The 13,618-nt window shown below is 48.0% G+C and overlaps 1 protein-coding gene across 1 annotated transcript in view; it reads right to left on the bottom strand.

Moving 5' to 3' along the window:
- Positions 1 to 13,618, bottom strand: part of NOS1 (nitric oxide synthase 1) — a 109,528-nt gene that overhangs the window by 75,696 nt on the left and 20,214 nt on the right. The window contains exon 2 of the mRNA XM_003789935.1: positions 7,026 to 8,163. Within this exon, the coding sequence (XP_003789983.1) occupies positions 7,026 to 7,750 (725 nt within the window). The 5' untranslated portion in view covers positions 7,751 to 8,163. The remainder of the gene's footprint in view (positions 1 to 7,025; positions 8,164 to 13,618) is intronic.

The following is a 13,618-nucleotide window of genomic DNA, read 5'->3' as shown; positions in this document are numbered from 1 at the left end:
GACTGCTCCTAATGGCTAGCAAACATATAAAAAATGCTCATTATTCCTAATTATTAGAGAAATGCAAATTAAAACCACTCTGCGATATCATCTAACCCCAGCGAGAACGGCCTATATCACAAAATCTCAAAACCACAGATGCTAGCGCGGATGTGGAGAGAAAGGAACACTTCTACACTGCTGGTGGGACTGCAAACTAATACAACCTTTTTGGAAGGAAGTATGGAGAAACCTCAAAGAACTCAAACTAGACCTCCCGTTTGATCCTGCAATCCCATTACGGGGCATCTATCCGGAAGGAAAAAGAAACCAAAACTTTTATTATGAAGACACTTGTACTAGATTGTTTATTGCAGCTCAATTTACAGTCGCCAAAATGTGGAAACAGCCTAAATGCCCCTCAATCCAGGAATGGATTGGCAAGCTGTGGTATATGTATACCATGGAATACTAGTCAGCCATTAAAAATAAATGGAGATTTTGCAGCATCTCTATTAATCTGGATGGAGGTGGGGCACATTATTCTTAGTGAAGCATCACAGGAATGGAGAAACATAAATCCTATGTATTCAACTTTGATATGAGGACAATTAATGACAATGAATGACACGGTTGGGGGTGGGGGAAGGGGAGAGCAGACAGAGAAGGAGGAAAGAGGTGGGTGAAAGGAAAAGAAAAAGAAAAAAAAAGAAAATTGTGACTAATTCTCGTATAAGTTGGATATAATTTTGACCAAAGTACGTTATTTGAACAATAATTTTTAATTCAACTTGTGAATATGTTATTTAGGATATTGCATCCTCATTTATAAGTGAAATGTGTTTGTAATTTCCCTTTGTAATAATATATTTTTTCCAATTTTAATATCAGGTGTATCCAAATATAGTAGAATGAATTTGAAGTATTTCTTCTTTTTCTATTGTCTATAAGATTTGGGATGATCTGTTTTTTGGAATTATCTTCTATTTTTATTTATAAATATGAGTTATCTATTCTTTGAGACTTTGGGGGAAAAAACCAAAATAAAATGAGTCTTGCTGGAAATAATTCCCCTCACTATTTAGAGGCCTTTTAGGGGGGTTGTTTCTTCTCTCTTACTATCAAAGTTTCCATAATTCAGCAGCTGGCGTGTCAGGTGGTTTCTTTGTTTTCTTGCTAGAATTTTACCTTTCCATAATTTCAAGTCATTGTATCTGGGATTGAAGCAGAACTTTGCTGTACATTATGAAATACGTATCGTTCTTTTTGATCATCTGCAGTCGAGGCTATGATGTGCTTCCCAGATTCCCACAGATCCTCCAACCCTTTTGGGACTGAAGCACCCCTTCCCTCAGCTACTGGGAGTATAGGTAGTTGGCTGCTCTCTGCTAGTTCTTCTCTGGAAATTGCCCCTGGCTAAAGAGAGTCGTCTCATTCAAGGTTCATGTTTGTGGGGTGGCAGATACCCAAAGACTGGCCATTGCCTCAATTCAGACATCTTTGAGGGGCTTGCCCAACTTCAGAGGTTCCTCAAGGGATCAACTGAGATATCTGTCAGGACTTCGATAGAGTTCAACTTCTGGCTCTGTCTATCCTGCTTCACTCTTCCACTCTCCCTGGTCCTCATCTACACAGCACTGCCCAGTAAATATACTTTCTGCTTCCGTATTTCTATCACAGAGTCTGTTTCCCGGGAAACCTACGCTGCATTTTTACCACTGTATGTTATTTTATGTATATAATATTTTGCATGGAAAATATATTTCCTTATCCTTGTGCTTGGACGTAAAAATTAACTCATGTAATAAAATGTGTCATTTGTTTCAATAAAAAAATAAAAAATACCCCCCCAACAAACAAAAAACAAACAAAAAGCAAGCAAAATTCCAGTGGTGAACACAATAACAGGGCAGACTCTAAGCAGTTTGAACCACTCTAAATTCATAAGGGAGCATGATAAGAGCCTCCAAGAAAAAAAAAGTGACTGCTCCTAAAAGTAGAAGGTGCTGGAAGCTTCTGGATTTACCAACTCCCTTCCTCAAACTCTCTCGTGCTGTCGCTGCTCGCTGGGGCCACCTTTCTTCGGGGATGAAGGGTGAGACTGTCTCTAAACATCACTTCTCCCCCTCACCCCTGCCTCCAGGTAAGAAACAGACCCCTAAACAACAGGACATGGAGGAGACGGAGCAGGAGATTAAATCTGTTTCCAAGAGGGGAGAGGAAAGGAAGAAAGAAAGTGAGGGTGACAGGAGAGACAGGGCACTAAGAGGAGCCAGGACGGCTGGGCGGAAGGGTCAGACTGGTGCGGGTGTCCTGAATGCTGGGCTTCGGGCCTGGAGGGCCACACTGTTGCCCACACCACGGGGTGACTTTGGCTGGTGACCCTTCTCCCTGCATCCAGAAGGCCAGCACCAATGCCCCCCCTCCACATAGAGCTGGATGGAGAGGCTGTTGGGAGGATGGAAATTTTCTAGGAAGCTGTGTGTGCTGGAGCTCGAATCATCCCAGGCCTTCCCGCCCTCAGAGTGACCCCAAAGCACAAGTTGCCTTCCGGCTTCCAAATGCTGACCTGGGATGCTGATTCTTAGTGAGGTCCTTATGTCAGACCCTAGGAGCTACTTTGGCCATTGGTGGTGCTATTTTTGGTTGTTACGGTGATGGAAGTAAGGGTGATCCTGGCTTCGGAAGGGGAGGGACGTGGCATGACGGGTGGCAGCTGTCCGGCAATACCAGGGACAAACCCATAAGGAAAAAGGGTTCTGCCTGCTACACAACCTAACCTCGAGACCTCCATGTATATAAAATGCAGGCTTAAATTCCCGGGTTGAGATCCCAACTCTCTCCCATACGTGGCTTTAAACCAGACTGAATTTTCCATGCATGTAGCTATTGGGTAAATTAAGGAAAGACTGATTCACCCATTGTTTTTATCAGGAGTCGTTCACCATCTCAGAAAGTCGCATCACCAAGGCGACGCTGCTGGTGGCATTTGAGTTGCCAAAACAACACACCTGTGTCAGTCTGCTTTTGACACTGTTGTGTTCGCAGCGATTCTATGTTTAGGCACAAACATCTGACCATTCCAGTGAAGTCGTGCCCAAGCGCTGCCACGCTAATACGTTAAATTACAGGTTTTTAAAATTACAAGGTACTTTTATGCTGTCTCCTTTATTTTATTGTTAGGGTATTATATTGATTAGAAAAATATAAACTGTGGATATGTTATGTTATCCGTGAATTAGCTTCTGGTTAGTAAATGAGGGCATTTAAAAATATTTGTTGGCTGGGCTCAGTGGCTCACACCTCTAATCCTAGCACTCTGGGAGGCAGAGAAGGGAAGCTGAGCTCGGGAGTTTAAGATCGGTCTGAGCAAGAGCGAGACCCTGTCTCTACTAATAACAGAGGCAATGCAGGAGGCTGAGGCAAGAGGATTGCTTGAGCAAAGAGTTAGAGGTTGTAGCAACTCTACCATGATGATGCCATGGTACTCTAACCTGGGGCAATAGAGTGAGACTCTATCTCAAAAAAAAAACTTAAAAAATACGAGTAGGCTGGCTCAGTGCCCATAGCACAGTGGTTATGGGTTGGCAGGTTCGAACCTAGCCTGGGCCAGCTAAACAACGACAACTGTAACAAAAGAAAAATAGCTAGGCATTGTGGTGGGCACCTGTCGTCCCAGCTACTCAGAAGGCTGAGGCAAGAGAATCGCTTAAGCCCAAGAGTTTGAGGTTGCTGTGAGCTGTGATGCCATAGTACTCTACTGAGGGCAACGTGATGAAACTCTGTCTCAAAAAAATAAAAAATAAAAAATAATAATAATAAATAGGGGTAGGCTTGGAGTCCGATCCAGGTGTAATCATTGAACTAGGGGACATGTATTCTTGTTAAATCACTCAGCCTTTGAACTACTCACCTAAGTGGGTTTCACAGAGCTCTGCACTTGCTCTGGGCCACTATCTCCCTAACTTGACCTCCTCTGAAGCAGTTTTTTCTGCTGCTTTTGGTCAAACAACCTCTTCACATGCACGGCTGAGATGGGGTCCCTGGGGATAACTGTAAAGGGTGAGGGTGGTTGGGGGCTTGGATGGGATGAAGCCTCCAAGTTGGGAAAATAGATCTTCAGGGACAGGACCCAATCTCATGCTGGCTTGTCCCTTCTTCATCCTTGGGGAAACAAAGGCAGGAGATTGCTTCCCTAAGACAGTGTTTGGAGAGGACCCAAGGGGCTCTTGGGCTACCAAGAGGGCTCCTGTGAAGTCCTCTGAGCCACATCCATGCCTCGTGTTCTGCACCAAGCCTTTGTACCCCAGACCGTTGGTTGGGGGAGAGGATAGAATTAGCTTCTAGGAGGGTATGTTGGGATTGTCTGGGGGTGGAGGGTTCAGGCTCCTGGGGTGGTAGGGCTCTGAATGTAACAGAGCCTCAGGAATTCTGATGCTCCCACTGTGTGCCCGGCCCATGCACATTTGAGATCTAAAGTTATGTGTATGAAACATTCAGCTGCCTACAGGGAGGGGACTTTGCTCACACAAGGTAAGACAGAGCTCTCCCTCCCTATTCTAACTCCCTGCTGCTTTTCTCAGAAGAGAGGGTGCTGAGGAAGAGGGAAGCTCATGTAGGACTGGGGGGCAGAGGTGGTGCCTGGGGCAGCCTCTGGGGAGCAAAACTCTTGAATACTTCCTGGTGGATGAGGTCTTTGATTCTAGATCCTTCAACTGCTCTGGAGTTTAAATCCCTTGAATGAGACAGGCTGCTTGATGCCCAGAAGACACATCAAGGCCTCAGGATGTCACCTCCACTGGGTATGATGCTGTAGGGATCCCTAGGAGGTAGTAGCTCCCCTGGGGACCAGATTCTAGTTGTGGGTGAACTAGGTATCAAACCTCCACCAGCCAGGAGAACCCTGAGAACAGATGCTGGCCACTAGCTCTGGAAATGGAAGTCCAGGGCAACAGAGGTCCCAAAGCATCTGCCCCACCAAGAGAGTCACACCATGCCCTGTATCCTGGGGCCAAGATTCTCTGTGATCGCTTCCCTGAAGTGAGAACCAAAGGTGCTGGGAAGCCTGCATGCTGTCCCCAGGGAAAGGGGGGTGGCTCAAAGGGAGGTGAGTGATCCTTCTTTCCCCTCTGCTTGGGGGCTTGTGATGGAGGCTCTGTCATCCTACCAGGGGGCCTCTGGGGTCTCCCTGGAATTGCTCAGTTTTGCCTGGGTGTGGGAAGTTAGGAACTCCTCAGGATGCAAAGGTGGGCTAAGGCTAGCTGCCACAGACTGGGGGGGCAGCAGGGAGGAGGATTTGTTCCCAGGCAGTTCCTTATAAACACCAGGCACATTCCCATTCCAGGACCTTTGCACGGCTGTTCTCCCTGCCTGCAATGCTCTTCCCCAGACAGCTGCCAGATGCTCTCCCTCACTCCCTCCACATCTTCCAGTGTTGTCTTCCTAGTAAAACCTGCCCCAGCCTCCCTATTACATCCCCCCTCCAACACTTCTGATCCCCTCCTTGACATTACTTATCTCCTTAGCACGCATCACTGACATACAGTCACAGGTAGCTTATCGACGGTGCAAACATCAGGATGTCCTTGCACAAACCCAGGTATATAACCTCCTACCTATCTAGAATCTCTGGTTTACACAACTGCACAGCACGTGACTGTCCTGAATCCTGCAGGCAACTGTCACACAATGGGGAGTGCTTGCATATCTAAACATAGAAAAGATGGGTGGCGCCTGTGGCTCAAAGAAGTAGGGTACCAGCCCCATATACAGGAGGTGGTGGGTTCAAACCCAGCCCTGGCCAAAAACTGCAAAAAAAAAAAAAAGTAAAAGAAAAGAAAAGAAAAGCTACAGTAAAAATACAGTATTCTAGTCTTATGAATCCCTCCTCGTATGTGCAGCCTCTTGTTACACAGCACAGGGTTGTATGACATACTCTGCATGTTTATCTCTTATCTCTCTTCCCCACTGCACTGTAAGCTCCCTAAGGTCAGGGGCTTTGCCTATTTCACCCATTGTTCTATTCCTAGAGCCCAGAACAGTGCCTGGCACACAGTAGGTCCTCCATGAACATTGGTTAGATGAATGAATGCAGTCCCTGAGGGGCTTCCTGGAGAGCTCTAAGTGCTCTTGGAACCCTTGGGGGTTCTTGCGGACCGGATTAAGAAATCTTAGCCTAGATTTCTAGGGGTGAGAACAGACTGGAACGTCCATCTGGGTGTGCTCAGACCCACGCTGGCAGCACTAAGGACCATCTAGGCAGTGCCAGACCTAAGATGAGAGTGGAAGGGGGTGCAGAGAGAAACTTCTCTCTCTCTTGTTCAATCTCTTGACCCACTATTCTCTAATCACCTGGCCTAGGGATTTCTCCCCAGAGAAGGAGTTAGCATTACCCACTATGTTGTCAGCTCTCTTCCCCAGGAGCATCAGAAAATGCCAATCTGGCATACTCAGAGGTGCTGGTACCCTGATCTTTGAGTTCTAGCCTCAGTTCCCACATAACCCAAGCAAGACTGTTGTTTAGGGGAATTGGGGCCAAGTCTATACTTTGGGTCCCTTTTCCTCCTTTAGAACCTTCCTCATCCTCGACTGGCTGTGGCAAGGAGAAAGCTGGCTTAGGCTCAAGGCACCCAGGGCTCAGCTCTTCCCCTTTCTCTTCCCAGGACCCTGCCGAGAGCCACACACCCACGGGTGCCGTGCTCACGGGCACCTCTCACTCACTGGGAAACCTCAGGAAAGCCCCTCCTCTGAGCCTCCGTCTTGTCTTCTCACTGTTGAAACACAGATTACGGAAGCACCCATCTCTGGGGTCCCTGGAAGACGGAAAGATATGCTGTCTGCTACCAGGACTATCAGCTGCTCTGGTGTCACGGCAAGAGAAGCTGCTAGAAGTTATGCTCACTTGTGTTTTGCAACCATAATTTTAAGGGAAGACCAAAGCAGGTGGAGTGGATGTGGGTGTGCAGGGAGGGTTCTGGGCTGAGGCTGTCTGGGTGCTCACACACGCATGCTCGTGGAGACACACGCACACTCCCCGGGGAGCTTACCTGTCCACCTGGACGCCGGTGTCTTTCGTCTCTGCCTTGGCAGGAGCCCCTGCCTTGGCCCCTTTGCTCCCGCTGGTGAGCAGGTTCAGCACAGGTTCGATCTCTTTGAGCAGTTCATTGTTCTCCCCTCTGCTTTGGAGGCCAACCTTGGTTCCTTTCTTGGCAGGGTCCTGGCTTGGGGGCCTGGGGCCTGGGCCATTGGCATGGGACAGAGAGCCGGCCTCCTGCCCACTGTCCTGGGGGTGCTGGGGTCCGTTCCCTGGACCTAAGGTCCCATCCACTGCCGGTGACTGCTCTTTGCTGGCTGATGGCTGGTGGGACAGATCCACAGCTTTGGTGGGAGGACCCAGGGGCTGTGTCACCCGGATGGTCTTGGGGGTCCCGTCTCCAGTGAAGGTGGTCTCCAGGTGCGTAGTGAAGCCCTCGGGGCCCCTCAGAATGAGGACCACGTGGGTCTCGGAGGCAATGCCTCTGAGCACCTCCAGGGCGCTGTCGTAGCTCAGGTCCACCAAGGGCCGGCCGTTGACTGCAAGAATAATGTCTCCGGCCTGGATGAGGCCGCTCTGTTCTGCAGCGCCCCCTCGAATCAGGTCGGAGATGATCACGGGGGGCTTGCTCACTCGCTCTTTCACCAGGAAACCCAGGCCCCCTACTTTGCGCTTGAAGAGACGAACGGAAATGACATTGGGTTGGATCTGCTGAACACCGAACATGTGATCCTCCATGGTGTCTGACTTCCAAGGGTCCCGGCTGAAGACCTCCAAATGATATCAGGCCAAGATGATTTCACCCAGAAGAACCAGGCTTCAAGCTATGCCGAGAGCCGGAGCCAGGGAGATGGGCGCTGCAGAGGCTGCAGCCTTCCCTGTCTTTGACGTCAACCCGGCGTCACCCACTCATTGCCACTGGGCCGTCGGTGGCATGATTTCACGCATCTGCCTCCCTCCCTGTTCTCTAAGGAAGTGACGGTTGACCAGGCAGACGTCAGGAGAAGCGGTGGGACGTGTCCCTAAGCAACAGGTCAGGGAGAAGTGTCTGGTGAGTGTGTCTAGAAGTGACGCATGATAGATGTGAACTATTCTCTGGGCATCTTGATCGCTAGCCTGTTAGATGCAGATCAGATCTGGGGCTTCCCAAGCTGAAAAGAAGGAATAGGAGAGGGGATGAAAACAAGAAAAAAAAATGAGGGAGACAGAGATCAAAGAGGCTTGTACACCACCACCTCGGAAAGTAAGATGGAAAATGCAGTGACTGACACAAGACACTCTGGAATTTTGAAACCAACCCGGAAACTAAATCCTTCTTCCTGGATGGGACATCTTTCCCAGAAAGCTGCAAACTGCCTACTTTCATTTCCATGATCAAAGCTCTCAGAGACCAAAGGATCTCCCCCAGGGAAAGCATGGACAGTCAGCCACGGACATCAAATGACAAAGAATCACAGGACCTCTCTTATCTCTTTCCTATCACAAGAAGTCACCACTCCAACTTGTCATGCATCTTTACTATCTCTGTGTCCCGTACACATTTACCATTCACGGCTCAGCTGACACAAATCTTTGGGGTTTCCATTCCAGCCACTCCCACAACAGAGAGGGGACGCCTCCTCATTCGCACCTGCCAAATGAGGGATGCAAACTGGCCTTCACAACCATTTTTGTAACTATTAGCTTGCTCCAAGTTCAAAAGGATAGATGAGGTCAGACTATAGGCATTATAAATACTAAAGAGATAGGTCTATGTAAAATTGTGGGCAGCACTAGTGCTCCACATCTGAAACCCTGACAAAGAAACATCAGGAAAAGCAGGTGTTGGACCTGGAGGTTAGCCTAGGTGCGGAATAGGTGCTCAATGACTATTTGTTGACTAAAGAAGAAAAACCCTGAAAGACTAATCCTGACGCTTTGGGGCACGGTCACAATTGACACATATTTTTATTTTTCTCCTTTAACCCTTATAGTGATCTCTCAATAGACGGAGAAACTGAAGCTTGGGAAGGTTTAGTAACTTGTCCAAGGTCACGTACGGAATACTGGCAGTGGGAGGGCGTGACCTTGAGTCGGCTCCACTCTTGAGCCTGAGCTTTCAGACTGACACTCTAGCTGTTTGAAATTTATATTCTGGTTATTTTCTCAGGTCCTAGCTTTTTCCCCGAAATGCAGGCAACTGCCAAGTCACTGACTGCCATCAGGCTCAGGGAAATGGGGTGTGACTTCGGTACCCAAGGCTGAGGGGGAGGGGGCTGCTGGAGACGTGGTGTGGCCCAGGTGAGTGGCGCGCACCTGTGGCATGTGTACTGTGCACAGTAGGAGCCATCTGGGTCAGGGCAGGTGATCCTTGCATGTGGGTGGGGTCGGGGCATCAGAGAGCCCCTCTATCTCTTTCCCTATCCCCCACTCATGTCCCGGTTCTGTCTTCATTTTGGGACCCCTCTCTGCAGTGTCCTCACCACACTAACACAAGGAGGGAGCCCCCCCTGCCGCTGGGATTAACAAACTGACACTCACTTGTTTCCCTTTTAGTGACTTCTCAGGGTCACCCCAGGGCAGAGGCAGCTGACAAGCTCCTGATGCCTCTGAGAACAGGAGGTGGGGGCAGAGACCCCTCCTACAAGGAGGTTCTACCTCCGAGATCCCCTCAAGAGGGGGGCAATTAGCAAGTTTGGCCCCCCTCTGCAGCACGCATTATGTAACTCCGCCAGCCCCTCTGTGTGGGTGAAGGAATGATGAGTACCCGGGCCCAGCCCCGGCTGCCTCCTCCATCTGGTGTCGCCCTGTGTGTGTGTTTCTCTCTGTGTATTCACGCATCGGCCTCATGCTGTGTCATTTCGCTGCTGTGTGTGGCCCTTGCGCCTACGGGCTGCGTGTCTTTCAGCCTCTTGCTGCCGGGGTTCCGGTTTGCAGGGAAAACCATCCCGGGCCACTGTGGCCTTCCTCCCTGGGGAGACTCGGTCCACTCTCCCTCTGCCTGCTTCCTTAACTTCCCCAGCCCCCATCTTTTCCAGGTGCCAAACCCTGGATGCTCATAGTTTAGCTGGAGGCAGAGACAACCAGGACCTCCAGTGCTTTCCAGTGTCCAGTTTGGCATCAGGCTCTGTTCTTTGATGAAAGAAGGAATTTGAATGTGTACTCCTGGGGCGGTAAGCTCCCCCTCCATACTACATTGGCTCACATCTCCTGGCTTGAGCCAGACTTTCCTGAAGGACAGAGACTGGAATTGGTCTTTGGTGTATTTTGCTTAAGAAAAAAAGAAGACAGAAATAAAGCAATCCACGCAGCTCCAGCCACTCTCAGCGTTTTCTGAGCCACTCTCAGCCTGTCTCCTGTCTTTTCTGTCTGCTGTCTAGAATTAGGGAGGGCTCTCAGCTGGTGCTGTTTCCCTCTCTCCTAGACCTTGGTCCTAGAAAAGAAACTTGATCTTTGGAAGGAATTGGAAAGAAGCTGGGCTGGGGAGAGGCAGGGATATTCACTATTTGCTGGGGGACAGAGAAAGAGAGAGAGAGAGAGAGAGAGAGCGCGCACAAGTGAGCAATCTCTGTGTCCAAGCTGAGGATTCTGAGCACCCTCCCTTGTCAATCATAATCTTAATACCAATTCCACAACACTTACTTTCTTGTCCTTTTCCTCCCCAAGGAACATCCTCACCTACTGTCATAATTTTCATCCTTGTCCCAACCAAGGTCATGTTTCGTTGTCTCCATTTTATGGGTGAATAAATTAAGCTACTACTGGGACAACCACTTGTCCTCGGTTTTCAAATGTCTAGTTTCCATGTGGCTCTTTAGAGATGGATATCCTAGTGCCACAGGGAAGATTTTCAAGGTCCTTGCTGGTTCTATCTGGGTGAGTTCTTTATTTGCTCTGAACCTCAGTTTCCTAATCTGTAAAATGGGATCATTAGTAATAACCATGTCTCTGGGTAAGTGGGAGGATTAAATGGAACAGAACGTAGCAATGAGAGGGCATGCTCATAAAGGCAGTTTCCTATTACATAATACATAATGATTTGGCTTCTTAGCTCTTAATATGGTGCATTTTCTGGTCCATCTTGGTCCTGCTATCTTTAGGTGCTGTCTAGAAGAGAGTCCTTCCCTTAAAATCACACCGAGGAATCTCGTATGGGTAGTGGTGGGTAGTGCCTTCTACGGAGAGGTGGGTGCTGGGTGGGATAGCTGACAACCCTGCCTCTTCCCTCGGGAGCTGGGATTTTAAACGAATCACATTATGCATGCTTGCCAGAGTACATACCATGGAAACAATATTTGGACTCAAGCCTCATTCTAGTATTCAGTGGCTTTGGGTGTGTTTATTTCATTTACCTTGCTGTGAGGAAATCAGTGGCTGACTGTCAGGGACGACTGCCAGTGAGAAGGAAGGAGCCCAAATAGGCCAACGTCTGCCACTACATCCTTGCTGTGTGACCTTGGGCACTCTGCTCCCACCCTGCACCTCATTTCTGCAACCTGAGAAACGACTGAGAGTTTACTATGGGCTAAGCATGGTGTCCAAGCCCTCTGCAATGGGGGTCTTATTTAATCCTTCTGGCCACTGTATGAAATAAGTGCCATTTTTATCCCCACACTACAGACGGATGAGAGACATAACCCAAAGGTCTAAGCAAGTAGATTCTGAGCTTTGTCTCCCGTCAATCACAGTCCTCATAACGATCTCAGCACACTGCGCCTTCCTCCTTTTCCTCCCCAAAGCACATCCTCGTCTGCTGATCTGGTTGCCCTTTGATTGTTCCCATTTTGCAGGTAAGGAAATAAAGTTCTCATAAGGAGACTGCTTGTTTTGGTTCGCCCGCACGTGGCTTTCCATATTTAGCCCTGAAAGTTGGAGAGTGTTAGGATGAAGAGGAGCTGTTGAGATCAGCTCGTCTAGCTCCCTCATTCAAAAGTGAGAAAACAAAGTCCTGGAGATTCAAAGGGCCCGTTCAGCATGAACCAGCCCCAGCTAGAGTGTCCAGAGCTGCCCCATCCGTCAGGGCAGCTGCAGCCACATGTGGCCCATTGAGTGCCTGAACAGTGGCCCATCTCATATGAGACTCATCAGAGTTTCAAAGACCAGTAGGGAGAAAAAAGAATGTGAGCATCTCAATAATGTAAAATACTGATGATTACATGCTGAAATGACACTGTTGGAGATATTCCGTGGGAAACAACATCATTGTGAAGATTAATTCTCCCTGTTACCTTTTGGTCTTCCTAATGTGACTGTTGTAAAGTCAAACTTTATGTACGTCACTCACATTATATTGCTATTGGGCTGCAAGGGTCTGTGCAGCCCCTCCATGGGCTTGTTGGCTCTTCTCTGTATCCTACTCTCTGTTCCCTTGGGAAGCTATTGATAAGGCAGGCAGAATATACTTCTTTGAGTTTTACTTCTGAACAAACAAACAAACAAACAAAAAAGAAACCAGAAAAATGACAAAGAGGGTTTAAATATCTGGCTGCATTTTGAGGTTGCCCATAGGGAACAGGCATGGTGGGGTAGGATGTGGAGAGAGAAAATCCACCTAGAACCACGCGAAGAAGGAGGTCAAGGGTAGGATGTTGCCTGGACTAACAGCTGAGAATTCAAAACTTCTGCCTTCTGAGCATCAGTTGAAATCTCACCCATTTCTACAGTGAATGCATCATTAAAAGAATGAAGCAGATCTCTACTTACAGATAAAGAAATGAGCTCGGAGAAATGCCATTAGGTGACTAAAGAAAGGTGCAAATGGGTAAATTCTCTTCCTGTAAATGTGGAGATTATTCTGGAAGAAACGGATAATAAGGATTGCATCTTGTGAGGAATATTAGAAGTCAGTAGTAGGATGCACACTTTGCTTTGAATATCTTTTTTTGCTGTTTGAATATCATGTCGATTTCTTTACTCACATGTGTATTACCTTTTAAAGGAATGATATTAAAGAAAACAAAAGCCAGCCTGTGAACTCCTGGCTGGTTTTCAGCTTGCACACCCACAAAAGTCTCTGATGGCGGTACAGCCGTGTTTCCTATCTCCCTCCAAATCTCATTTAAAAACAAATTCCAAGTCCTCCGAGTCTTTAAAAACAAAACAAAATACTGCCACCCCCAACACAAACAAAAGACTGAAAAGCATAAACCCAACTGTGCACCTCTTAAAAAAAAACAAAACAACCAACTTCCTTCCCTCTCCTGAACTGCTAATTTGCAGTCTTTCCCCAGAGAGATCAGAACCAGGAGTCTAGTTGAAGTGCTTTCTCCCACGCCGCAAACTCACCAACCCCCCCCAGATTGGGGAAGGGGTAAGTTGGCATTCTGTGCCTTGGGGAACCCAAAGATACAAGCACCCTTGTAGAATAGAATAGAGTAGAATCTTCCTAGCTGTGGCGTTCTCTGAGCTTTATGGCTACCTTTTGCCCAGGATGACTTCAATCTCCCCAAATTTAATGCTCACATCTCAAGAGTAGGAACTGCCTCAGTTTAGAGCTAGGAGCATGAGTTCTAACAGTTATTTAAAATTTTATAGTGCCAAGGGTTTGGGAAATCTGTACTCTCTTACACAGCTGCTTGGCATTTAACCTCTTTGAGCAGTACCTTGGCAATGCGTCCCCAATATTTA

This window comes from Otolemur garnettii, unplaced genomic scaffold (assembly GCF_000181295.1).
Source record: "Otolemur garnettii isolate 467f Iridium unplaced genomic scaffold, OtoGar3 scaffold00038, whole genome shotgun sequence".
Classification (NCBI taxonomy): Eukaryota; Metazoa; Chordata; class Mammalia; order Primates; family Galagidae; genus Otolemur; species Otolemur garnettii.
The sequence above is the reverse complement of the archived record's forward strand: the minus strand, read 5'-3'. Positions and strand labels throughout refer to the sequence as shown.